The 27,313-nt window shown below is 42.1% G+C and overlaps 5 protein-coding genes across 10 annotated transcripts in view; 2 read left to right on the forward strand and 3 right to left on the reverse strand.

Moving 5' to 3' along the window:
- Positions 1 to 731, reverse strand: part of BDP1 (BDP1 general transcription factor IIIB subunit) — a 51,999-nt gene extending 51,268 nt beyond the window's left edge. For all 3 annotated transcript variants that reach the window (XM_015849971.3, XM_085529595.1, XM_085529596.1), the window contains exon 1: positions 503 to 731. In XM_015849971.3, coding sequence (XP_015705457.2) covers positions 503 to 660 — 158 coding nt within the window. In that variant the 5' untranslated portion in view covers positions 661 to 731. The remainder of the gene's footprint in view (positions 1 to 502) is intronic.
- Positions 732 to 926: 195 nt separating this feature from the next.
- Positions 927 to 4,724, forward strand: SERF1A (small EDRK-rich factor 1A). Its single transcript, XM_015849979.3, has 3 exons — positions 927 to 991; positions 3,619 to 3,727; positions 4,234 to 4,724. Exons 1-3 carry the CDS (start codon positions 985 to 987, stop codon positions 4,313 to 4,315), a joined length of 198 nt encoding a protein of 65 aa, XP_015705465.1. The 5' UTR covers positions 927 to 984; the 3' UTR covers positions 4,316 to 4,724.
- A 122-nt stretch (positions 4,725 to 4,846) lies between these two features.
- Positions 4,847 to 8,367, forward strand: SMN1 (survival of motor neuron 1, telomeric). Of its 2 annotated transcripts, none has more exons than XM_015849977.3 (9): positions 4,847 to 4,904; positions 4,977 to 5,048; positions 5,145 to 5,270; positions 5,522 to 5,695; positions 6,062 to 6,199; positions 6,504 to 6,575; positions 7,070 to 7,180; positions 7,410 to 7,495; positions 7,814 to 8,367. In XM_015849977.3, the coding sequence occupies exons 1-8, from the start codon at positions 4,866 to 4,868 to the stop codon at positions 7,464 to 7,466; spliced, it is 789 nt and encodes a 262-aa protein (XP_015705463.2). In that variant the 5' UTR covers positions 4,847 to 4,865; the 3' UTR covers positions 7,467 to 7,495; positions 7,814 to 8,367. The 2 variants fall into 2 exon arrangements, with proteins under 2 accessions (XP_015705463.2, XP_015705464.2); XM_015849978.3 differs by having other exon boundaries at positions 7,818 to 8,367.
- A 712-nt stretch (positions 8,368 to 9,079) lies between these two features.
- On the reverse strand, positions 9,080 to 16,195 carry GTF2H2 (general transcription factor IIH subunit 2). Of its 3 annotated transcripts, none has more exons than XM_015849976.3 (15): positions 16,050 to 16,195; positions 15,888 to 15,965; positions 15,674 to 15,710; positions 15,091 to 15,177; positions 14,575 to 14,625; positions 13,652 to 13,706; positions 13,133 to 13,238; positions 12,348 to 12,438; positions 12,139 to 12,226; positions 11,450 to 11,557; positions 11,122 to 11,185; positions 10,579 to 10,682; positions 10,209 to 10,311; positions 9,891 to 9,930; positions 9,080 to 9,492 (listed from the first exon to the last, which is right to left on the reverse strand). In XM_015849976.3, exons 1-15 carry the CDS (start codon positions 16,103 to 16,105, stop codon positions 9,373 to 9,375), a joined length of 1,188 nt encoding a protein of 395 aa, XP_015705462.1. In that variant the 5' UTR covers positions 16,106 to 16,195; the 3' UTR covers positions 9,080 to 9,372. The 3 variants fall into 3 exon arrangements, with proteins under 3 accessions (XP_015705462.1, XP_085385725.1, XP_085385726.1); XM_085529599.1 differs by having other exon boundaries at positions 15,091 to 15,268; XM_085529600.1 differs by lacking the exon at positions 13,652 to 13,706.
- A 1,011-nt stretch (positions 16,196 to 17,206) lies between these two features.
- Positions 17,207 to 25,695, reverse strand: MARVELD2 (MARVEL domain containing 2). The gene is made up of 6 exons (XM_015849988.2): positions 24,663 to 25,695; positions 23,058 to 23,090; positions 22,069 to 22,208; positions 21,231 to 21,402; positions 20,802 to 20,852; positions 17,207 to 19,888 (listed from the first exon to the last, which is right to left on the reverse strand). The coding sequence occupies exons 1-6, from the start codon at positions 25,623 to 25,625 to the stop codon at positions 19,772 to 19,774; spliced, it is 1,476 nt and encodes a 491-aa protein (XP_015705474.2). The 5' UTR covers positions 25,626 to 25,695; the 3' UTR covers positions 17,207 to 19,771.
- Between the last annotated feature and the right edge of the window lie 1,618 nt (positions 25,696 to 27,313).

Consider the following 27,313-nt stretch of genomic DNA (forward strand, 5'->3'; position numbering starts at 1 on the left):
TAAGCTTAGCTCTTCTTCCACCATCAATATCTGGTAAGCTTAGCCCTTCTTCCACCATCAATATCTGGTAAGCTTAGCCCTTCTTCCACCATCAATATCTGGTAAACCTGGCTAAATACTTGCATTTATAGTCAAAGCAAACGGAAGTTGTAACAAACACACCATTTAATGTCGTAAAGGACAGATTCTAAGGTTTTGATTGTTTTTAAAAGAAAATAGTCATGCAATAGGCCAAGCCAGCCATGTGGGAAGGTTGTTCTGAAGGGCAGTTAGAATGGAGACAGCTGTAGAGAGCTGTTCCTCAGCCCAACCTCACCGGGTACGGAAACCATTCATGATACTAAAGCATCCCGAAGAACAGTCATAGCGTTCCGGCATGGTGATATTGCCGAGTCACACAGCACACAGCGCTACTCAGCCCACAGGGGTGGCTGTGCTCACCCGGCCCACCCCGCCCTGCCGGCACCGGCACCGCCAGAACCCGGAGCCCCACGGAACCCACCTGTGGGCCCGGTGCTCGGCCGGGAGGCTGTCGGCCGCCGCAGCCTCATCCTTAGGAGCCGTGGAGGAGCCCTGCGGCTCCGTGTCCGCCGCCCCGGCCGCAGCCTTCCCTGCGGGCCGCACGTTGGGCCGCACTGCGAGGCGGGCTCGGCGGAACATGACGAGGTGATGGAGATGGGCAGCGCGGACGGGCCGGCTCACACAGACAGCGGCGCGGGGCTGACGTTATCACAGCGCGACGCATGGGTGGAGAGCTGCAATACAAGGGGCTCCTCCTCCTCATCCTCCTGCCCCTCCTCTTCATCCTCTTCCTCCTCACGGCGTAGTGAAGCGCTCCGTCACCCCGTGCCCGCCCCCCAGCCCGAGCAGTGTGACGTATGGGCCGGTAGAGCTCCATAAAAAGAGCCAGCAGTGGGCGGGCCGGCAGAAGGTTCTAGTTGGTGCCGTGGTGTCGGTGGCGTTGTGCGATACGAGCATCTCGCCATGACCCGTAAGTTACACTGGGGGCTGTGGAGCCGGGCGGGGTGGGACGTTAACGCCGAGCTGAGCTGCTGTGCGGTGGTTCGTTCCTCGGGCTCAAGGCCCGGCTGCCCCCGGGCTGCGGGTACAGGGCTGTCAGGTGATGGCGGATACGGAACTGCGCCTTTGTGTTGTGTTTGTGCTGCGATAAACCGTGTTGAGAGTGTTAACCGCGTTGGTGAGGTTGTATTTGGCAGCACAGGAACGTAAGGTGAAAAGGCATTAACAGTGCTGGGTGAACAGCAGAGATGTAGCTCTGAATGTTCTGCAAGTGATGACCTGGATCACAAACAGCCCATGCACACATCAGATCTTCAGTTTCATAAAGTGGAAGGCTTTTTATGCTTTTTCCTTTGTTTTTCCAGCTCTTACAAGTTAACTATATGTTAAGGATTAAAGACGAGCACAATGTCCTGCAGACAAAGATAACAGAGCTATAGTGTTTTACTGTAAGGCATTTTAGCTCAGTACAGTGCTGGGATGCTAAAGGGACAGCTGCTGTGGCATGCTGCCTTGCTGTTTGCTCTCAGCTTTAGTGTATATGTCTGGAGTTCAGACCTTTGGTATCAGTCACATGTGGGCTAAACTCTCATTTCAAATGTTCAGATTGTAAATTAGGATGAGACTACACTGCTAATTAGAAACTGTGCTTCTGAATTCATAAATTCGTGGTAGTTCTTGTACTACCAAATTGAAACAGCAAACACACAAGGTGCCCAGAAGTGCAATAAATCTGTCAAGATGTTGATGACTGGTTGAAATGATGAACGCTTTTCTTCTTTCTGGTAACCATCTTCCTTTGTCCTTGTATGATACTGCTCTGTTTACTTCAGCATTCTGATCTTGGAACACGGTGGCGCTGGAGATCTGACACATGATGAGATTCTTTGCTGCTCAGAAGGTCCTCTGGGGCCATGGCATCTGTACTCCATCCTTACTGCCATTCTCTTTGGCCTCTGTCCAGGAGGAATGATAGCAGCTTGTTCCAGTGCTGCACAGAAGTTTCTGCTTAACTTTGTATTAAGAGACAGCTGGATCTTGGAAATGGAAGAGCACAGATGGGAAGAACTAAGGCTGTGTGCCTTGCAGAAGCAGACCAGGATGAGCTATTAGGGCACAGGTATTGGCAGGAAGGATGTACTGTTCTTCTGTTGGAAATCATGTGAATTTCTCATTATAGGAAGTGGAATTGGCTTCCTTTCTTGGAAGATTTAGATTGATGTATAGAATTCATAAAACAGCACCATCTCTTAAGGGATAGGAATGCTCAATCATCTCAGGTGAAGTTATAGGGCCACATAGTCTTAGAAGATCATACATGCATGTATGGAATAACTGCAGATGCTGCTTGATTGAAGAAGAAGAGAGTGTGTAAGGTTAAGGATGGAGGGTTACTGCTGTATGGATTTTGTCTCAAACAGTGTGTTTTGACTTCCCACCTTTTTTTCTTTGTGATAAGTATTTATTTAGTTTCTTCAGGCCCCACATAAGACCTTGCTGCAAATCTACTCATGTGACATTCATGCACTAAGCACTACAAAACCGAAGGACCATTTATAGCCTGGAATGTATCATCTGCTTATGACTCATCAAGTTCTAATCAACTCCCAATACTGCCAGAGATAGCCATTTCATTTCCGTTTCTGAAGAAATATTGACCACTTCAGCTGGCAGAACTCTGGGAACAGGATCTCACCGAGTGCTTGTGAGAAGGATGGAGCAGAAATTCTCTTTGTTTTTGCTAAAGGTGGTCAGTCACAGGTGAAGTACATCTTCAAAAGCAGGAGCAGCCCTCAGGAAGTTGTATGTAGCACCTCTTGCCAGGGACTATACAAACAGGTATGAAGAAGGAACACTTTTGTCTTGTTGCATGGCAGGTACCTTTACCACCTCAAGTATGGTTAGTACAAAGCTGTGGATTATATCAACAGTAAAGCTTCAGATGTTCTTTTTCACCCGGTTCTTTCTCTGTATACCTGAAATTACAGGCAGGTGAAGTTTGGAGAGGTTGGTCATGGGGATTGAGAGATGGCATAGGTCATCTTAACTGGAGAGAAGCTGAAAGGGGTACAGTGGAAATGATGGTGAAATTGAGCTTTCATTTTTGAGCATGGGAAATGTCTCATGTCTGTTCAAGTTTGGTTGGAGTAAGTTGAACAGACTAACAGCGCCTCACATGCAAAGTAGGTAGACCAACAATGACTGCATCCTTGCTGCCAAAGTAAGGCATCACCTGTTTGTAGAAACTCATAAAAGGAGGAAGATTGGGATGAAATCAAAACAGCATGCAGAGGAAGGAAAGATGTGAACAAAACCCTGTGGCAAGAAGTTACCTGAGTGTTTGTTCAAGTAATTCTTTGAATACCATGGAACCACCCTCACATGTGCATAGTGTTAGGGGTATCCACCCTGTGCAGGACATTAGCACACTCCCCAGAATAAGCTCTTTTTTTGCTCTTTTTTTGCATGTCAAACCATGACAAAGGATAATGTCATTGCTAATTGCAAAATGAGCCCAATGTTAATGCTTTTGTAATGGACGTGCTAACTGTGTTTAGAAAGTGGTACCACCTGTATAAATTATATGGTGTCTTGTAGGTGGAAATCAGCGTGAACTTGCCCGACAGAAGAACCTGAAGAAGACTCAGGAAACTCTCAAAGGTAAAAGAAAAGAGGATAGCTTGTCTGCATCTCAGAGAAAGCAGAGGTAAGATCCACAGCACCGCTGATTAGAGTGATTGTGCAACATGGGAAGAAAAATGAGACATAAAACATCCACTGTCTTAGCTGAAATAGGGTCTAAGTACATTTCTTCTGTTCAAAGTAGAAAACCTGGATATAGGTTTTGCTGTGTCTGCTGCTAGACATAGACTTTTCTTTGGCAAGACCTGGAATTACTTTTTAGCAGCTTTTTGCCTGGTATTAACAGGGAAATAGTATGTAACACCTTCTTGAAGATGTTTGATCCATTGTGGTCTTTATTTCAAAAATTACATTGAATTACATTATATTTTATATAATTCTCTAGTGGCATTTCTGCATCGTGGGGTGCTGAGGTGACCAGGATGAAGATGTGATATTGGCTGAGTGTTTTATAATATATGCTCTTTATCAAGATGGGATCGATAAAGGGCTGCTAAAAAGGTGTATGAAGCTCTTGTTAGAAAAACAGCAATCCAGTATCAGTAATCTTACCTTATTTTGTCTTCACAGAGACTCTGAAATCATGCAGCAGAAACAGAAGGCAGCCAACGAAAGGAAGTCTCTGCAAGCAACAAACGTGTCAGTCAAGTAGAAGGGCCTAGAAGATGGTTCATAAAACTGCTTGCTAAATGGTTAAATGTTTATCTCGCAGCTTTGTTCAACCAGCATTAGTTTGTTTCCTGTTTAGTATAGGCTGATTTGTCTGGAATGCTGTTTTTAAACTGACTATAGTCTGCATGGTCATGGCTAGGAATAGCTTTACTGCAGGTATTGCTATGCCCAGGAATAGCTTTACTCCAGCTATTGCTGCATTTAGGGTGTAACTAATGGTTCCAGTAGTCAGTTTTCTATATCTACAGTGAGACCCCATTTTCTTGTCTTAACTTCTGAAGTCCGACATCATTTGCAGTGGAACACAGCAGTGAAACGTGCTTAACCTGACAGAGGTCTAATCTGTAAAACCCATCGTATTTTTACAATAAAACATTGCATGAAATATCGCCTGATCTGCAGTACTGTTTGATAATATGATTGTGGGGGGGGGGGGGCCGACACTGTGGAGCCGCCATTGTGGGGCCGCCATTGCTCCGCCCTCCTGAAGTAGGCGGTGCGCATGCGCGGCGGGCAGAGGCGTGTCGGCCATGGCGGGCAGGGTGCTGTTCCGGCGCGGAGCCGAGCAGGTGGGCTGAAGGCCGAGGGGGAGAGGGAGGGAGTAAGATTTACTCTTATAAAGCGTTCTGTGGTACCCCTAGAGTGACGACTCCGACATGTGGGACGACACAGCCCTCATCAAGGCGTACGACAAGGCGGTGGCCTCCTTCAAGGTGAGGGGCGGCTCGCTGGGCCTGTTCATTCCCTCCCCCCGGAGCTCACAGCTGTGCTTTATTCTCTACTTTATTCTTTGCTTTTCTCTCTTGAAGAACGCCTTAAAGAACGGGGACTGCTCGGAGCATGCAGACAAACAGGAGCCGTGGCCGGGGATGAAGAGGAAAAACAGCAAGAAGAACAGGAACAGAAACAAGAGCAGCGCCGTGCCGCTGAAACAGGTCGTCTTTCTTGTGGGTTATTACGGTACCAACGGGAGCCCTTAGGTGCTACCTTGATAGTAACGTTTGAGAGAGCAGGGGGGGAATGGTGTGATAAACCTGGGTTATAGGGAGCTGTTACATCGCTGGGTAAAGCTCCCTGGGTAAGACACATCGTCCTCATGGCTGGGACAAAAAGGTAGTTTAGAAGTCTTTGTTCCATGTGATTCTTTGGTGCGGGTTTTTACTTGTCTTTCTCGTTTCTGTTGCAGTGGAAAGTTGGTGACAGCTGTAATGCTGTTTGGTCTGAGGATGGTAATGTCTACCCAGCGACTATTGCCTCCGTAAACTTGAAGAGGGGTACATGTGTTGTTACTTACACTGGATATGGAAACAAGGAGGAACAGAACCTGTCTGATCTGCTTCCTCCAGCTGGCGATGGAACAGTAAATCAATGGGGGATCCCGGGGGGGTGAACAGTGTTTTTTCAGTGTTTTTGGCATCACTGCGCCGACCAGATGGGTTATGTGACAACTGAAACCCAGTTCCATTGTAAAGGGTCACACACAGGGCAGGATAACTCTCCCCTTGCTTCCTGAAGTGTGCATGATAGAAAGCAGGAATAAGAAATTCGTGGGTGAGAGAAAATACATTGCAAATGATGAACAGATAAGATTGAGGTGCTCCCTGAGGAGGGTTGGGAAGCTTAGATGAAGGGAGGGATGTGGGCAGCACTTCCCATACTTCACACTGCAGTTGCTTTCTGTAGTTTCCTACTTTGTGCATCTCATAACAATGTTTTGGTCTTCTAGAATGAGAATGAGACTGCATGTTCAACAGATGAGAGTGAAAAATCTTCCCATTCGCATCAAAATGAAAATAACTGCACAAAAACAAGATTCTCTCCTAAGAATTCACGGTTTCCTGTGCCACCTCCAGGCCTGGGAAGGGTAAGACCTCATCTTTAATAAGTGCAAACACTTATTTCTGTTTATAAAAACTTAAAAGAAACAAAAAGCCAGAACTTTGTGTTAACTAGAAGTCTGTGTCAGCACTGTTTGCCTCACAGTGTATGTAAGTTTTACTTCTCTAGCTGTGGAATGCTCCCCAGAAATGTGTGCTCTTATTGCAGTCATTAAATTGCCGGGGTATGTTGCCTTTAGTTTGTGAGTTGCTTCAGATGCTTCTGTTACACAAAATCCTAATACCTTCAGTTTCTTTCTAATCACACTGTTGAATTATTTCAATATATAGCATGGATCAAAGTTCAGAATGCTTCCACCGTTCTTATCTTGCTGGCCGCCCCCCCTTCCAGCAGGACCACCGGTAAGTGAAGATGGATATCTCTGATCTTAGACTTTCCAACTGAGTGTCCTGATCTTCAGAACTCATTTCTATGTTAAAGTCTGTATTTTCTGGATATTTGGTAATGCATTAAATTACAGCTATCAAAAGGATCTAATGCACAGAACCAGATCGTTACTTATTTTTGTGATAATAAGCTGTTGGTAGGAATACAAAGAGAGTATTTCAAGAAACCACACCTTTATTTTTAAGTAATGATGTTTCATTGATACAGATAAGTATTTCTGTTTAATTAAGCTTCTGAACAGCCAAGCTATGGGAACCATGTTTCTCCCAGACTTTGGAAACCAAATGTTTTCTTAAAGATTCCTTTGCTTGGTTCCATTTCAGAGCATGCACTGAGGGTATATTTCTTGTTTTCAGCTTTATACTGTTTAGAATTTGTTGCCATGTAACTGGAGATAAAACTCACTGAAACAAAAACAACTTGTTTTTTTTTCTTTCTGATTTCTTAGTTGATTCCTCCCCCACCACCTATGGGGCCAGATTCTCCTGAGGATGATGAAGCGTTGGGGAGCATGTTGATAGCTTGGTATATGAGTGGTTATCACACTGGATATTACCTGGTATGTGCTGTTTCTATCTGGAAATGTATGTGATGTTGTATGGTTAGACTTAAGGTTATTTTGTATTGTACGTGTATTCTTACATTGGAGCAGGAGTCATGTGAGCCTGGGTGTTTGGTCAGCTGAGGTTGTTGAGGTCTCATTTCCCCAAACAGTTTGTTAAAAACTGGGAAAAAAAAGTCTTGTTTTTACAAAGAAATAAAAGCTTTACCTTAATTGTGTTCCACAGGGGTTAAAACAGAGTCGAATGGAAGCGGCCATGGAGAGAGAAGCCTATCTAAAATAACTGAATCACCATCACTCTTTGGAAGGACTGTAAGTATGGTAATTTGGCACTAAATGAAGATACAGTCTTACCTGAAAATCTCTTTATCTCTTGGAAAGCATTTGATTCTATGCAAAAATATTGGGCTTCAGGAGTTCCACCTGCTTTCATGGCTCTCTGTAAAGATCATTTCTGTTAGAATCCATTCCTTTGCCTAGCAGCAGTAGAATATTATTTTCTTGGGCAGGATGATGGACAGTATTGAAGCACTGTGATGAGGGGTATAGATAACTCTCCAATATACTCTTTGGTTCCTTGTAGGACAAATCTGATCTAATCTGATCTGCTGATTCTCATCTTTTCTGAAGGCAGGTGCAGATGTTTGTCACTGGGAAATGGTCATCACTTGTGCACCCGGTGATGGTGAAGATGAGAATCTGTGCAAAGGGGATAAATCTTTGTTTTCATAACAGTGAGCTGCCCATGGTAACAAGTAGACAAATTACCCAAGACAAGTAACTGTAGGTGCTCTTTTTTGAAGACATCTTGGCATATGCGTTTAGAAAGAACTGCTGCAATAAAATGTTTTCTTACTTTCTTGAAACGAAGTAATAGATCCATCAAGTTTGGGTTTTGGGGTGTTTATTTTTGTTGTTGTTATCCTTTATTAATGTTGTATTCCTTTGACTTTTTGTCTGACCGATAACACCTGCACTAGCGATTGCAGCATACTATGTTAGGACACGTTTATGACAGCATTTTGTCTTACTATAGTTTATGATGGCAATGACAGTGTGCCTCCAAGTTTAAGAGGACTTGTCTTGTTCCATGGCTCTGCTCAGAATGCTGTGAATGGCAGCTGGAGAGGCTCATTTTCTGTTCAACATGCCTGTTAAATAAAGTTCTGCTCTTTGAACTTTTACATCTTGGTTTTCTCTTTGTTCGCGTGATGCTGAATGAGTTGTACAAGTTCTGGTGTGATTCCATCGTGTGGTTTTCCTGTGGTACTGTACTAAAGCCAAGTGTGTTAGTAGGAGGTAATGAGAAGGTAATTGAAATTGTGGACTTTTTGGCCCTTACAGTCATAGTTTTTGTATATGTAGGATTATGATTTCTATTTCACGGTACATTATTTGCATAATTAATTTCATTACAAGCACAAGAACCAAGTAGAAATAATTGTCTTTTAGCAGAATTACACATTTTCCAATGGAAGGCATCAGTTATGGCCTAAACTAACTTAATCCTGTTCTCTCTTCCTTCTTTCTGTTATAATAATGCTGCTGTAGAAGAGACCAGTATATTTCACTGCAGTAAATATTACTACAGAATGTGTTTATTTGCAATGGGGGAAGCTTTCCCAGCCTTGAAGATCTCTGGATGCAAAGATGGTCTCACCTTGGACATCTTTTATGCTTTTTGTATCAGTAGTAGTTTCCTTGGAAATAAATACGATGGATCACTTTCAGCACAACCAAGGAGATTATCACCACTCCAAAAATTGCTTTATAAGATCTTTGTTAACTTCTTACAATAATATTTTGCTCTATTTCACAATCCACTGAAAAAGATGCACGTATTTTCAGGGCTTCTCTTTTGAACAGAGAGACGAACGCGAATCATCAGATCCATCATGCTAAATAAAAAACTAGTTTTATTACTCCCACATTTACAAATGTACATGTAAACCCGCAGCAACAGTCAGAAAAACCTCATAACTTTTAAAATAAATATATTCCTGAATTAAATGCATCTGATCGGTTACAAAATTAATGCATCAGATAAACATATCTGCTTCCAGCCCAGCGTTCATTCTCCTGTAATCAATCACTCTTATTTTGAGGTGCCTCACTGAAGGCCAAGTAAAAAACACAGATTTACACAAGGATAAAACCGATACGACAATCTCTTAAAATAAAAGATGGCATCATACAGATGCGGGAGTGGGGTGCTCATGAATACAGCCAGGACAGCAGTGCAGGGAGTCGTGAACAAACATGTCACACTCCACACAAAATGCATTCTTGCACATTTTACATACAAACACCTGGAAAAGGTAGAAAAACTTAAATTAGAAGAAAATTACCCAACAACGTCTTCATCAAGAGAGTATTAACAGATAAAATAGATACCGCTTGCTATATATACCCAAGAGAAACCTTAATTCAGTTGGATTTCAAAGAGCAAGAGTGTCAGTAGGGCTGAGTTGGAGTCACTGCTTCCACGTGCTTATGAGTGGAACCTTACCCATTAAGTCTAGGAAACCCCTGCCCTTGCTTGTCCAGCCTTTGAAGTCTCAAAGGTGCAACTATGACAGAGAACTCAGAAGACAATAACACTGCAAGTATTATTTTTTGGCTTCTACAAAAGTACTTTTTATGACTGCTCCATTCTTTGACTGTATCTACCTGTGGCACGTCTCCATGCACGTTCCAATGTACTTACACTTTGATCTTTGAATTCTGCTTGGCAGCCTTGACAATACCTAAAAACGAAATAGCGTTTTTAAATAGAAAAGTTACAAGATAATATAAAGCGGTGTTTAAAAACATATCCCACATATCAGTCATTCCCAGGACAATTTCAGGTGTTGCTCTGAATGGGCAGATAACTGCTGATATAACTGCAAAAACCTTATCCCAGTAGAGATCAAAAATCTCCTAACATTTAACAGTCTCTCCAGCAGTATGGAAGCCATGGCCAGGAAGATGTGTATTATCAAAGGTAGCCTTATTGTCACAAGCCTTATTATCACTCACATACCGTTCTCCCTGATATTCCTCCAGTGGAATTTCCTGAAAGGCATCCAAAGGAAACAGGTGGTGGTAAGACCGAGCCAGATGAGGTGCAGACACCAGTGTAAGACCTTCCATTAAGAAAAAAAGATAACGATGTTCCTATAAGAGACAGCTAATAAATAACCTCTAACTCCTTTATTTTGCATGAAATTCTAGTTAGAAGGATTAATTTGATCTTCAGAAGTACTGAAGAATGCAGCCTGAAGCTGTAATTCCAGGACTCAGAAATGAAGTAGAGCTGGCCTTTAATTTCTGAGCACAACTGTATTTTAACTCCCTTTTACTCTCTTAGTGTTAGCACATAATGCGTGTGCTCACCTGCTTTTGTTACTCACCGCAGATCTTGCATTCCACAGGAAGTTCACTGTATTTGGCTCTGCACTGAGGACAGAAATACCCATCCAGTGTAAGACATGGCTCACTGTTGTTTTCCAGTTGTCTGGAATAGAAGAAATCAGTTTAGTCCTTAAGACATAACAGTGTCATACTGTATCACACTGCACAGACAAACAGTCCTCACAACAGTTAATTTTCAGTAGCTTCTACACTCCACTTCAAAGTATCATAGTATCATAGTCTTGTGCGGGTTGGATGGAAAGTGTATGGAAGTATCAAAAACCAACTGATAGCATGTGATATCAGTAACCACATATCCCCACAGAGATAAAGCAAAGACCAAATATTCCCACATAAAGGAGTCAATATAACTATGGCCAGAGTTGATGTGCAAACAGAAGTAAGACTTTCAGTGCTTGCTAGTCCTTTTTCATGTTATTCTGCACCATTTTCAGAATAAAACTGGAGAGCAGGTTTGATCAACACTACTACACATCCTTTAGTTCTAGTCAGCCCACTGAGTTCCCATCAGCTCCACTTACGCCATGCTGAAGGATGGCTTTGCATCTTGGTCAGAAAGGGAAGCAATGGTGTGCTGGGGAAAACCTGCAGAGAGAAAAATATTTTCTATTACTGATTTTAAACAAAAATAATCTTTCAGTTTTAATGGTAATGGAGAAGTTCAAACAAGATGCTGAAGATTAACATTTCTTTTGTTTGCTTAACAGATACTTAACAAAAGCTAACTTTCTAGAAAAAAAAGTATATTCCTTTATTATGCTTCTAACCACTTGCTTTGTTTTCACACAGAAGACACAGAGACAGAAAAAGACAGAGGGTTTGCAGATCTTGCACCAAATCATTCCCTACCCATTCGAATCAGGGAGCACTCCGAACTGGAACTGGCGGGTGGAGGACTAACGTGATGCATCAGCAGTTCCTTATAATGGCTTTCATCTAAAATAACGTGGTATGTGCCTGCCATGACAAAGAAATGCCTTTCTCTCACATTATGCATTATGAACAAGTTCTCCAATTACATGTGTTAAAAAAGAAACAGAAGCAAAAAACAACTTTGGTACTAAATATATATATAATTATATAAATTATATAATTTATATATATATTATTTATATTTATAATATATTTTTATATATATAAATATATAAATTATATATATTTTAACCCAAAAAGAAAACAACCTTGTGAATACTACTGAAAACAAGTTTTATCATTAATACAACAGAATGTTCCTTTACAAGTGAAGGCCCTCAGCTGTATCACCAGCAATTATGTGGTAAGAACTACCACTGATGTAAACATACAGTTTTTTAATGCAGAATCCTGCTTTTAGACATTTTTCTTCTACCAGCATATACCATTTCACTGAACACTGTGTATGCCACAGATTTGAGAAGACCTTCTATCTCCCACTAGCACAACAGTCTATTCACTCTTTATCACCCAGATGCATTAAAGAAAAAAAAACAACAAACCAGTTATTCAATTCTTTTGGAGATGTATTTAATCAGTGCCACTACAGAACTTCACACACATACCTCCAGTTTCTCGGGTCAGTACTGTACAGACTCGAACTTCAGCACTCAGACCAATGACAGACACTCTGATCTTCATTGCTTTCAAACTCTTCATATGGAGAAAGAAAAAATAATCCGATTTGTACACTGAGCACTAAAAAAGGGTAGAAGTTGTCAAGCTGTCTAACAGCTTGGAGGATAAAACTAGTAGTCAAACTTTGACTCCATACCTTGATTAGCTCATAGATGTTAGCCGGATCACATGTTGTAAGACTGCTGAAGACTATTAAAACCTCTCTGCTTGTATGTCCTGGCATATGCCTAAGGAAAGCACAATGTTAGTTCACTTCTGCATATTAAGCAACACATATGATAACGTTCCCAATGTTTCTCCTTCCAAAATCCAGTATCTAACACTTAGTACACAGCTGAACAACTGTGATCTGATTGTGATGATGCTCAAGTTATCCCCATGCCTTATCCACACGCTGCCAGGTAAAATTCACCTTCAAAGTAGCAACAGTGCAGCAAGTCTTCCTAATTTCTTAAAACAGAAGTCTCTCATCAGGTCATCCTACCTCAATCTCTGTCAAGACTTCAATCAGGTTACTGTGATTCAATACAGTTTCCTGTTCTCTTGCCATTACTAATCTTCAGCTCTCTCTTTAACTCAGTCCTCTACTAAAAACTCACTGCAGGGTCTATCACCACATTTATACACTATATAAAACCATCTAATTTTATAAGATGCTTTTGCTTGCTGTAAGAAGCTCATCTCTAAATGGAAATATTTTATGTTAGAAAACTGAACACAATGCCTGTCTAGAAGTAAACTCCTTAACAGTTTGCACTGTACAAAGAATCAAAGCCACCTTTTTAAGGACTCACAGCAGATCAGGGCAAGAAACAACTTGTTAAAATGTAAATACTGACCCTCTCCCATCAAAAATTCACAACTAGCATTATCTTGATGATGGAAAACAAAGAAAGCACAAAACCCCATTCACATACTAACTTTAAAGTCTGCATGGCCAAGTTTAGGGAATTATATAGAGATGGCTCTCCTTGGCAGTTCATATCCACCGCTTTCTTTAGAGCAACTATGTGCTTTTTTGGGTTACCTGCAAATAAATAAAACACTTCAGCTGAAATAACTTCAAGAAGCCAAAGAGACAGAAAACCATCATCATTAAGTGCTTCCCATGAACAAAGCAGTCACAGAGTGAACTGTCTGACAGTAGAGACGGAATTCAGTTTCCTGTTTTCCTCAAAGTACTGCTTAAGCACCGAGGAACTCCTCTAATTCCTTCAGCTTTTCAGGTGGATAAAGAGACAACACTTATAACCACATCTCTGAACACACTTTTCTTGCTGGTGACAGAAAGTAAGGATCCAAGAAATCTTGCTTCACAGCAGCTTTCCAAACGTCAAGGAAAGCACAACTATCAGCAGATACAAAGCTGACATCTAGATTGAGAAATTAACTGCACTGACAACAGATCTGCCATTGTAAAAGAAGACACTGCCTCCCTACCTGAAAGCTCTGTCATTTTCTCAGCTCTTTTACTCTTGGTTACAATTAAGCCCATCTAGAGAAGGAAAGAAAACAGCAAAACTTAATGAGTTTTAAAATACGTTGATTTACATCTCTGCTGTTTCACCCCATACTTCTTCATAGATCAATAGTTATTTAACTACACGGGTTTCCATACACGTGTAACAGCAGCAGGAGCACATAAACGCTTACCACAGTCTCTTACGGTAGTGAGAAATACAAGTACTGGACAGAGTCAGAAGGAAACACTGGTGGTGGGAAGTCCCAGTTGAATGGTCTCCTACTGCAACTGAAACACTGAACCTAAAACACCCCATCATTACTTTACTAGCTCTTGTTATACTATGCTTCTTGTTAACTACTGATTTATACTCCAAGGTTTGAAGGATGCCAGGTTACATTCATCCTGACATCCTTCATCTACCAAGCTGCACTGCAAAAAGCGCTCCTTCACGTGCACAACACCAGCTAAGTTCTCACTTAATTAAACAGAGCACATGAAAGCAGAGAAATACACACACAGAGGCACTTTATTCATAGGCACAGAGGAAAAAGGTGACCACACTGCCACTCTGTGGAGAGATGGAGTGATTTCAGTCACAGGGCTGCTGTGGAGGTGCAGCCCCGAAACTGAACTGTGGCCAGAATGCAACATTAATGGCAGTAAGTCAATTATCTTGAGGTCCTACAATAATGATCCTAAGCAAAGAGCCCCTTGAGGTCTGCAGGACTGCAGCAGGCTGCAGCCTTTGATGATTAAGTGCTGATTAAGTGCTATTAGCAATCACGCAATCTAATCTTACAATTAACTATAAAAGTATTTAATAAATCTTCAATTGCTGCTAAATCAAACCTGCATAAACATCTGCTCACGGCATTGTTTCTTGCATGGTTTCGCTCACCTGACTAATGGGATTCTGGTCAAAGTACTCTTCAACAAAATATTCCAGTAACTATAAAGACAAAACGAGACTGTTACAAACTAAATACAGTTTTGCTTCACATGCAGTAATATGTTGCTATAGTATGTGCAAAACAGTTGCCCAATCAAACAATAATGAAGAGGGGAGGGGGGGAAATAAGCCTGTCCCTGCCACTCATTGCCCTGTGTCCCTCCATCCTTCTCCTTCCAGCATTGCCTATGCAAATCAATACCAGGCACTACTGATGTTTTATTTTATCCACTTCATATGCTGAAGCTCTGTATTAGATTACTTCAAAGACGCACCAAAAAACATTAATCTGTTCAAAATCTTCAAAACCCAGGATTTTAATGCTTTGTATTTTATGATACACTGCATGTACAGTTCAAGTATTAAGCAGCAATACAAACTCCTGTCTAGCACCTATTCAAAGCAGAACTTACAACGTACAGTTCTACTATTGATAAAGAGGTAAATATTTGAGTGGAGAAATACCTTCAAAGTGCAAGTGAGTCTGTTGGGTTTTAAATCTTGGTCCTCCATCGTTCTGGATCCATCAATAACCACATAAAGGTGACGCATCTGCAGTATCACCACAAAACGTTAATTCTCATACAGGTTTTAAGCTTTAGCACAAGGACCAAGTTTTTGCATTCAGTTTTCCATTTCTCCTCTGAAATGGAACAAAAGATCATCTACCTTGAAACACATTCACTGCTCTTTTTCCTCTACAAATTAAGCACAGTTTGCACCTGTTTAATCTCTTTACTTGAAGGCCTTGGTGCTGCATGAAGCAGTGTTGTAATCTGCAACTAAAGAAAGCTGTTTCTTTCTCATTTCTCACATGGAGCAAACTGCATGGTTTAGCACACACAGACTGGCTGCATTGTGAGGTGCACTGTGCATACACACCAACCTGGTGCTCCACAGCCCACCCTGCTGCCGAACACAGGAAAAGCCTTCTGACAACACAAGAGAGAAGGCACAAACTCTGCTCTCAAGCACATCTCGTCAGCACAAACTGCCTCAGGTTGGGCATGCCAGCTCTGCTGGGTTTGTTGTGGATGTGTTGACGTACCATTCCCAGCCGGACTTGTCCATGGTGTTCGTAGATTCTGACAAAACACACAGAAAGATTCAAGTGAGATGCAGGTGAATGAGTGAGGCCTGAAACAAAGCCTGGAACTAAACCAATATCAACCTGTCAGCCTCTCATCACTGCCGGCCTGCACGCCTCTAAACACAACAAAACCCACTGAACTGAATACCGAGCACACTGACGGGCACCTCACCTTTTCCTCTTGGCTTTGAACAGGATGTCCTCGATGGTTGCCTTCAACGACCCGGATTCATCTTCTTTCAGTATTTCCCTACGGAAAACGGAGGTTCACGGTGAGCACATCAAGGCTCTCCTCGTCCTCACAGCGAGGCGAGGAAAGGAAACCAGACCCTACCATGTTCTCTCGTAGCCTCCTTCCCAGCGCTTGGTCCTCTCGGGCTCGTCGTCCATGGCGGAGGAGAACACACTCACACACACTCGGACACACTTAAACACACTCACACACGAACCTCCTCACAGCAGCAGTGCCCGCCCTCAAGCAGGAAGCGGCGCCGCGCTGCTTCCCGGTGCTGCAGCCTTGAGCCTCCGGCTGCACCCACTGCTACTCGCCTTTCGTTCCTCCCTTGCCGCTGTGGGGGCTGCAAAACTGGATCAAAATGCTTTGAAAATCTGTGTTTTCTTGATGGATTGTTTCTTGTTCCTCTCTCTAACTCGAGTACTCAGCCCACAGACTGTCTGCAAAGTTTAGTTTACTCATTAATACATTAAAAACTATGCATGAATTTGTACAAATTCCAGCTCTCTCAGCTTGACTGAATTGATCCCTCAGCAACAAGCTTGTGCTCTATTTACTACCATCATTAAAAACGATATGGCACGCTTGTTTTAACTGCATGATCCAATCTGCCATAGGTGATACTGAGGACTGAGACAAGCAGGCAGTCTCAGCTCACCATCACAAAGACCAGCACGGTGAAGGCCCTGCAGCCAGTTCACAGAATCACAGAATGACCCGGGTTGGAAGGGACCTCAAGGATCATGTAGTTCCAACCCCCTGCCTGGCAGGGCCACCAAACATACACCTTTACTAGATCAGGTTGCCCAGGGCCCCGTCCAACCTGGCCTTGAACACCTCCAAGGACGGGGCATCGTCCTCTGCAGAGCAATCCCAGCACTGCTGAATACAATGGAAACGAGCCAATGCTGTGTTTGGCCTTTATGAATGACAGGAAAATCACCAAACATCCGTTCTGAGGGTGTGTCACTGCGTCCAAGTATGACCAGAACTGAGGAAGGAAACATTTAAACATCAGTAACATTGCCATAAATAGGGGTGGAAGGCTTCTGAAGCTTTCGCTCTGTTCCATATATCAGGAGAAATGTTAACAGATGGGAAGAGTAGATTGTGGGTGCTCACATGCTTCAAATCTCATCGTAATTGTTGAATTGTGAAATTAAAAACCCCAAAACCAAGTCTGTGAGGCTTTTCATTAGCACTTTCAGTCGCTGTATTGTTAAAGCCAACCATAACTACGTTATGCAAACTCCTGATCACATTTATTAGACAATGCTTTATTTGTGCAAAAATATACAGAGCCATTTATGAAATACAGCTTGAAAATTCACACTCCTGGAAAGCTCACACAGCAACCAATTCCTATCGCACGAATCTTGATTTCTCCAAAATCTATGCTGGAAAATCAGCAGGAAGAGAAGCACGATAGTTCTGCAGAGGTTGTAGACATTGTCTGAAGGTCCAGAAGCCATCAGAAACTGAAACTCAGATCACTTTCAAAGGGAGGCTGAAAATAAGCGCTCTTATGGCAGAAAGGTCTACTAGGGGTGCAGAACCTTCTGTAAAGCCTTGATATGTCCCTCTCCCCCAACACTCTTGCCTCTAAATTGGAGAAATATGTATTTCTTGGATGAATAAAGGACTGGCTTTTTGTATACATCCAGGGAGCTAGAGTCAGCAGTTCAATGTCCAAACTGAAACCAGAAACAAGTTCTGTCTCTCATGAGTCTGTACAGGGAGCAAAACCGTACAGTGTTTTCATGAATTACAGTGGGATTGAGTGCATCCCCAGTAAGTTTGTGGATGACACTGGTTGTTTCTCTCTTCTTCGACCTTCTGAGACCTCACCAAAATACCACACCCAGGTTGGGAACCCCATCATGAGAAAGATGCAGAGCTGTTGAGTAGGTCCAGAAGAGGGACATGAAGATGGTCAGAGCACACAAACACCTCCTGTGTAGTAAACTTGCTGCAATCTGTGCATCATAGCCATCAACTGTGTATAACGTTAAAAAAATGACTTCCTTTTGCTTATACATTTGGTACAGATTGGAAAGCCTAGAGTTTCCACTGACAAAAAAGCCAAGTATAAAGCAAAAGAGCATTTAGATTGAAGGGACTTGGACAGGAAGCTTTCAAACAAAAGCTTGTCCTTTAGAATGCATACACTACAGCAGGTATAGAACACTAGGGCCAAGCACTTCATAAGGTAGAGGGGACTTCTCTTCTTTAAAAAGGAGAGAAACCTGAACCTGAGACAACTGAGAAAAGAAAGAAAACAGAATGTAAGACCTCAGACAGAGTAATACTGAGAGATCTTACAGACGGTGAAGGCTGAAGCCCATCTAATGAGGAGGTGCCAAATGTTCTAACTCTCTCATGGTGTCTTGTATTATTAACTCTACCTTCTAAAACTCATGGGATTAAAGTGGCTGATAATGGAAAGTCAATTTTCTAAGTATGGGAGTAAGCTGTAACCTCAAGATTGCAATATAAGTGACAATAAGAGCTCAAAAATCAAACCAGAAATAAAGCTCAGAGTTAGGTGTATTAGTGTGTTTTCAATACTGAGCAACAGTGGCAACATTTATTTTAACAATGATGTGATTATATAAGCAATGGATCAACATCATTAAGTTGTTTCATTTCTTTAATGAAACTAAAATGCATTTCAGAAAAACAGTCCATTTGCAATTATATAAAACTGTACAAGGAAACTATTAATGCTTCCAGAAATTTTACTATGTAAAAAAAAGGTTTTTTTTAAAAAAAGGTGTGAAAAAGGATAAAAAGAGAAAATTCTCTGGCTTGTGTGAAAATTCGCATATATAAACCTATAGCCCCATCACTGATGAAAATTTATATTGAATTTATAAAGATACACACTAGGAAAGAAAACATTCCTGGCCTTATAAAAGATGCTAATAATTTATACATTGAGAATTAATTTTGTTGTACTTAATCTCTGAATAAGTTCACAAACAGCAGCATTTACATAAATTAAACTGGGCTACAGTGAAAAGTCCAGTTTCTTGCTGACAGAGAGAAGTACTGTTTCTTTATTTAGCCCAGTAGAAGCTCACTGAAATGTCCCAGAAATATATGCAGATTATCCTGCAACTACAGCAACACCAGTGGAATGCTGAATGTGGAATGCTCAACGCTGCTCTTCTTTTAATCTTTTAAGGTCACTTCTGAGTTTGCTGCATCACCTCTGCAGAGGAGCATGCAAACAAAACAACCACAATTAGAAAAAAAGAGCATACAATCACTGCTTACATAGGAACTCATTCTGCATTTCTTATTAGGCAAAATTCCCAGTCATCTCTTATGTACTATGGTGCATTTAAAAATGCAGCTGACTTGTAAAACTCATTTCCTACTTGCTGAAACTCCTCAGTGTGATCAAATACTCTACCAAACCCCAGCCACAGAGAACAATGCAACTCTTGATATCATTAAGATGTCACCTGTATCATTACAGTATTGGTATGCATGCTTTTGACAGTGCTTAGAATTGCCTTTTCTAGTGGATATTCCAACTTTCCAAATAAGGTATACTTAATTAAGAGGCAATTCTATGTATTGCCTGAAGAAAGCAGAATGTTAACACTGGTATCCTAAACGTATCTGAATTCGTTACACAGATTTATAACTGAATCTGCATATAGACCCTATCGGTAACATACAATACCTAATGAAGTGATCAGGCAGCTGTTATCCCCGCTGAAAGTATACAGATCTGAGAGTAAATAAATACTTTAAAATACACATATTGATTTAAAAACTAGAAAAATATTACATCCAAGCTCAAGGCACTTCTAAATTTGTACTTTCCAGTTCATAATTTTATCATAGTCCTGAATTCGTTGCTTTATGTGAGAAAGCTTATTCTTTAGGTATTCACAGCGCTCCTTTTTCTCCAGAAATGCAGGATCCTGCCAAGAAAGCACAAATCCTTACATTAGTATTTATTCTTTCAGTATTATCCAGCAATAGTCTATTATCCATAATGATGTTCTTGACTAAGGACAGCATATAATTATTCTCCAGAATAATACTTTTTCTTTGGCCGTGATTTTCCATTTCTTGTTTTCCTTCATGAAGGGGTAGAGAAAGAAGCTCTGCTTCAATACACTGCAGCTACTCGGGGAAAGAGAGCTGTTTTTAAAGAAGAAGCCTGAGAATGTAAGTTACATCCTTCTACAAAATCTTAATTTAATACATGTGTTCTGTCTAATAAATACGTCTCCAAAAAAGCAATGAAATAGTGTTAACATGGACACAACTCAAATTTAATTAAAAAGAACAACTGGTACTTGTAATGGATGATGTTTTAGAAGGGCACAAGTAAACATTTGCTGCCTCCACTTAAAAATGACCAAGTAAAGCTCTTTGGATTATGCTGGAAATTACTTTTTGGAAGCCTACCCAAGTTTCAAGCTGCCAAAAAAAAAACCCAACAAAACAAACAAACAAACAAAACCCCCTTATTTTTAAGGGTAAGGCTTCCTTTTCTGATAACGTATCTGACAGCCAAGTCAGTAAATATAAACAAACTATACCCCAAGAAGTGAGCAGACCTTTAAAAGGAAGATGTTAAAAGATAAAAATACTTAACTATTTTATTCCTCACCCGGCTAATAGAATCACTCTCCTAAACAGGTTGTTGGCATGAAACAGGGTAGGCAGCACCCCACTTTTGCCAAAGATTTAAAATACAAACTATACAAAGCCCTGTAATAGCCAGGGGTACCGCAAGGCAGCAAATTTCTATCAGAAGTGCTATAGATTTACGTTTTCTTTGTTATTCTTTAGATTCATCAGCAATGTAAAGCTGTAAACACTCACATTTTTCTTCTTCTCGTATTCTTGCAGAACTTTTGATATCCTTTCCTGTTCCTGCAGAGAGATATCACACATTTTTAGACACACTGAGTGTCCTATGTATCTTCATCTAAACTCTACAAAATACTTGTCAAAAGTCAATCTCACAGTTGATCAAATCTTTTCTGATTTTAGATGCACAGTTTGTACCTGAGAAATAGTGAAAACAAGTTAACTTTGCTTTTTTCAAACTAGAAAGCTAATAATATGAATAACAGAAAAACACAAATACATTCACACTATCAGTGCTATCTAGATGGATGACGAAATAAGAAATAGCATATCTGAGAAAAACCATCTCTCCTCCTGAGCCACTGCCAACATCACCAGACATTAACCACAGAAAATTAGAACTGCATGCTTTCCAGTAGCCTTTTTTTCACAGGTACTCACATATACGCTTCCAGGGTGGTGAGGAAGTTGTCTCATCAATGCTTCTAGCTCATTAAACTTCTTTAGTACAGCATGAACTTCCACAGACAGTTCTTTGTACTCAGCAAACTGATCATTGAACACCGCTTTATATCGGTCTCGCATTTCATTTGTTTGAATTGCTGGGTATTTCCTTTAAAATAAGTAAATATTCAGTGACTAGTATTAGACATCAGACTTCAACATGCACACAGTGTTCTGACGTCAGTAGCGTGCTTCTGTATTGTTTGCTCATCTCATAATTGCTGAAGCTTTCCAAAATCTGAACCACTAAAATATATGGCAAATAGTATATAAACCAATTAATTTTATATTTCACCACAGAATCACAGAATATCCTGGGTTGGAGAGGACCTAAGAGATCATCTGGTTCCAACCCTTCTACTGTGAACAGGGTTGCCCCCCACTATATCATGAAAACCATAAAAAAACATAACAGATTGTGGATAACATGGAAAGCCTACCCTTTTAAAGAGATAGTACCTATTTAGCACTCACCCATTTAGTATTAGACAAACTCATAAAGCTAAAAAGCTAAGAAATTTCCCACGAATAACTGTCTGAGTCTTCTGTTCCTTTGATAATTACATGCTAGATTATAATAGCGTGGTCCAGTATTTGGGTTTAGGGGCTGTTAGCATGTTAAGTTTCAGATCATTTATTCATATTACTGTGTCCATGGCACTGATAAAGAATTGCAAGGTTCTATAGCACATGCAAAGAAAACATGAATATGAGAAATGCTGCTTGAAAAACGCGATCCAAGTACTGACTTTGATAAACAAACTAAGTCACTTACGCTAAGTAGTCTGGCATCACTATAGGTTTAGGAATGTGGCCTGCAGGTATATGACCATTAAGTAGCTCTGGTTTCCTTTCCATTGATTTAAGCTGCCTGTAAGCAACCTCTTCTCTTGCTGTGTTGTCACTTTCAGTATACTAAGTTTGAAGAGAAAAAATATTGTTCCAATTAAAATGAGACCTCATTCAAGTTCTGTAAAGTATCCAGTTAAATTGAAGACAAAGATAAGAGTCCTAAGCAGCAGCACAGGTAAGTTGCATACATTCTTTATATGATCTACTATAGTTAGAAACTCAGGAAAGAGTTGCACAGTTAAGAACTTAAAATGATTACCTTCAGTTTGTCCTAACATTTTTGGCAATGAACCTCATATCTGTACCAGTGACAGACAAATAATTACCGGGGGCTTGAAAAGATTTGTTCCAAATATCTTAAAAAACAGTTTATGGAAGTTTTCTGGATATCCATTTCATTTGTGGATAAACATGAGTCACCCTCTTCTCTAGAGATCCCTCTTTCTCTTACTTCCAATTCTACAATTTAATCCCCGATCCAGAAGTAATGTCACATGTAGTCAAAAAGGCTCCTGATTCAGTACTGAAGCAAGCAATGGAAAGGACAGTGGCCGGATGCTCACAGTATTTAAAGGGAGACATTCAATTCTGAAGAAAATACTTCATAAATGTTCTAGGAATCATCAACAGCTACCCTGTTAAAATCCCATCCAACCTTTGGAGTGTGTATGCCTGCAAATTTGTGCAGTAGAAGCACAAAAATCCTTCTTTTCTTGGTATTTCAAAGCTTGTAAGGGAGTCCTTAGTCTTAGAATAACAGGAGCAAACTCAAACCTCAAACCTAACAATGAGCTCCCACTGGCTACTCTCCAACCTTAACAGGTAGCCAAAAGGACGCATCAGATGCTTTACTGCTATAACCATACCTGCAAAATTCTGTGGTGTAAACAGAAAAACACATTTGCTTCCTACCTTCTTGTCCGGTAACGACAACTGTGTTTTCATCTGTCAAAAAAAAAAAAAACACACTCAGAGCTCTAAGTTTTATCTTAAACAATAAGAAGAAAAGCACAGATACTTAATATATATTTTAAGCCAAACTGTAGGGATTCTTATATAATTATATTAAATAATGAACATATTTAGCAAAAGAATGTTTTCACGTCAAGCACTTTGAAGACATTTGAAGAAAGGTGGAATGAAGAAAACCACACAAAACCCAGAACAAGACATTTAGTAGTACAGCTATAAGGAATAAACACAGAAAATACTCCAACTACTTCTCAAAGACCTTTAAATTTCACATTCCATTGCCTCCCACAGCTTAGTCCATTGCCTAAAAACACAGCAATGCACTAGCCAGCAACCAACCTGCCACTCTTCTGCACAGAACTATCCTGATCCTAGTTTATATGTTAACTTTGATAATATTCTTAAGTTACTAGAGCAAAAGAACATGCATAACAACAGGTAAATCACCACATACTAGCACGACGTAATTAAAACCTGGATGAAAACCAGCTAGTTTCATACACCTACAATTCACTTTCCTAAAGGTGAGTCTCAGTTTCATGCAAGATCTTGGCAAGGAAACCAACAATAATGGAACAAAAATTCCTGCTTTCTCCTACTGAATCATTTAAATGCTGACAATTACTTAAGGTAGGCTTTTGTAAGCTTCACATGTGTGTTTTTAAGCCACATTTTAATGATTTTTAGGAGCTTTTCAGAGTGTTTTCACATGGAAGAAGTTTTATGCAAATGGCTTCAAATGCCCTGGTTGACAAAGCGAGGTCTACGCTGTGACGGTTTATCATTAACTAGGTGAGTATTGAGCTGTTTTAGTAGGGGCAAGGCCAGCAGCAATGCAAAACAGACTGAGCGGAAAGATGAAATAATTGAGAACTGAGACACCTGCTCTATCATTACTATCACTATCACTGAATCATAGATTGGCATGGACCACAAAGATCATCTTGTTTCAACCCCATGCTATGTGCTGTGTTGCCAGCCACCAGCCCAGGCTGCCCAGAACCACATCCAGCCTGGCCTTGAATGCCTGCAGGGATGGGGCATCCACAGCCCCCTTGGGCAACCTGTTCCAGTATGTCACAACCCTCTGGGTGATTACCTGGTACAACTGTAAATAAAGCTGAAAAGGCAAGAAGTAGTCACTTGGATTTTTGCTTCAAAATGCCAATTTGTATTTCATATTCTGTCATTCCGTTTCAGTTCACATGCTGGGAGCGCGGTCTTCAAACAAATGAGGTGGCTTTAAGCCCAACCCTACTTAAAAGCTCAACAGGAACATGATTAGTGTCTTCCTTTGCTTGGAAAACACACAGAGGGAAGTATGTCATCACATGATGTCAGATGAAAATGGAGTATTCCACAGCACCTGTTCCTTACCAAAGTGAATACAAAACGACTCTGGGTCACACCTTCACAGTACTTGTTATTTGTCCATAACTGAGGCTGAAGGCTCAGCCCTGAAGGCTCAGGGCCTGCTCTGCATACAGCAGACCTTACAGCTGTGCCTATTAGGTTGTGCCCACGAGAGAGAACCCCAGGACCCACCTCTTGTTCCATCTGCTCCCTGTGCCTCCTGGCTGTTTCGTGCCTCCACAGCTTCAGGGAAACCAGAGCACTGATCAGGTAGACGACCACCGTGACGAACAGGAAGATGACTGCTGCCGTCTGACCTCCTTCCACACGGCAAAAAGAGGCGTTTATCGGTGTCTTAAACAGCTGGTAATAGCAGAGCCCCCCTCGGTTGATGTCATTGACGTACACGATGCCAGCAGACATGTACAGAAGGAACATGGCCACGTTAATGCCAAACTCGGTCAGCGGCCACCAGTTGGAATCGAGGAGGATGGTGCGGTAGTACATGGACATGCCGAGCACCAGCAGCACGATGGTGACGATCCACGCCACTCCAGCCACCACCAGCACGAAGGGCGTTTTGGGCCCGCTGTAATAATACCCACCATAGGCCGTGCCGTAGTTGTAGGGCTGCGAGTACCCGAACATGTTGTACCACTCGTTATCCTTGTGCACGTAGGCGGTCACGCAGGCGAACACGGCGGCTCCCAGCAGCAGCTCGGCCACACCGAGCAGCCTCAGCAGCCCGGCCCAGGACTTCATGTAGGCGTATCGCTGCCGGTAGGCCTCCACCTGCTCGCTGTACGTCATGCCGGTGGGCGCGCCCAGCGAGTCCCCTCGCAGCATGGCCTCGGCTTCCTGCGACGAGCAGCCGGGCCGCACCCGCGTCAGGCCGGGCGATGCGGGCGGCGAGCACGGCGTCCCGTCCGACACGTACCTCATGTCGGACGCCGCGCTGTCCCAGCCCGACGAGCGGCCGCGCTTCCCCTTGAAGAAGTTCTTCCACGAGTCGGGGATGAAGCGCCGCACCGGCTTCAGCTCGGCCTGCCCGCCGCCCGGCACCGCGTCCGGACCGAACGGCGGCTGCAGCGGCAGCGGGGGCGGCGGGAACGGGGTGGCGGCCCCGGAGGGGGACGAGACGGCGCTGCGAGACATGGCCCGCGGCAGAACCGCACCGCCACGACGAACCGAACCGCACCTGCGCCGCGCCGCCCCGCCCGGCCGCACCTGCGTGCTGCGGCACCGCCATCCCACACGGAGCAGCGGCTGTGGGCGAGCACTGCGCATGATCCAGCACTGAGCTGTGGTGATGTGAGGGACGGTGCTGTGTGTGACTTGTACATGGCGTGTAGGGAACACTTCACAGTGATGGTCTAAGGGCAAAGAGTGCTCGTGGCTTGCAATCACAGAATCGCAGAATGACCCGGGTTGGAAGGGACCTCAAGGATCATGTAGTTCCAACCCCCTGCCTGGCAGGGCCACCAAACATACACATTTACTAGATCAAGTTGCCCAGAGCCCCGTCCAACCTGGCCTTGAACACCTCCAAGGACGAGACATCCACAACCTCCCTGGGCAGCCTGTTCCAGGGCCTAACCACTCTCCTAGTGAAGAACTTCCCCCTAAATGAGAGGCAGTATGCTTTGTTAAATGATATGTGTGGTATGTACTTAAACACACTCAACCCTTTCTTCAGAATCCCAAGCATGAGCACCCAAAAGCTTTCCCTGTTGTTCCAGCAGTATCAGTTTGATAACATCTGCCACCTTCTGCTCTGCCACAGTTGGCATAGGGTTATCAGGAGAATAGGGTTATCAGTGAGCTTTGGTTTCCAGAAGAGCTGTAGGAAATACACAAAGAGCAAAAGAGCATTTTGATGGAGCAGATTCTCAGATACAAAGCACTATTTTTCAGTATAGTCACAATCATCAGCTGATTTATGCAGGTGTGCTGATCAAGACTCTCTTAATTTCATGGTGTGACAATTGGGCATGGCTGTCCAGCATGTGGCTTGTATGACATGCTACTGTCACCACTGCTGGTCTCCATCAAGGTTCAGCAAGCACTGATGGATGTCAGTGGGCTCAAGCTTTAAGGCATGGATGTATTCAACTCCACACCTTTGTTTCATACGCTCTTCTATATCAGATGCTGCTTTCCAGACTGCCTTTCTGCAGCCTGTCACATGGCAACAACAGAATGGAATGGAATGGAATGAATATCGGTGAGAAGATTCAGCCTCTGCTGCCATACAGCCACCATTCACCCCTGATGTTGTGGGCCCATATAATAAAATAGCAGGTGTTACTTTCAGAGCAGCCCTCATACACCTCTGCCGGACAGCCCACATAATAGGACAGATCCCTGCAGAACTGTGCTGGCTACTTTCCTCCATTGCAGGAGTTAACCATTAACTCATCCCTCCCCGCTCACGCCCCCTTTCCTATTTATCAATAATTGATCAGGCTTTACTAATTAAGTCATTCTTTTGAGCTTCTTTTAAAAGTGTCTGAGACAGAATTAGAAGCCCTTTGGAAATCCGGTAAGCTCTATTAGCTAGATCTTATTGCTTACTGATCTCTTCCGAGCAATTTAAAAGCTTAAAAAAACCTGTTAATAAAAAAAAACAAACTCCAAGAAAAAAACTCCGCTAGTATTTCTGAACTGGTATAAATTCTGTTTGGAGTATTCAAAAGCAAAATATATTGTATGATAAAAAGTCACTCGTGCCATCTCAGAACAAATACAATTCTCCTTCCTACTTTTCACTGTTTATAATATTATGATGATTTCTTGTTACTCAGGTTGCCTTCTATCATGTATGCAGTGATGATTTCCACATT

Source organism: Coturnix japonica, chromosome Z (assembly GCF_054131305.1).
Source record: "Coturnix japonica strain WE chromosome Z, WE-NBRP24, whole genome shotgun sequence".
NCBI classification, from domain to species: domain Eukaryota; kingdom Metazoa; phylum Chordata; class Aves; order Galliformes; family Phasianidae; genus Coturnix; species Coturnix japonica.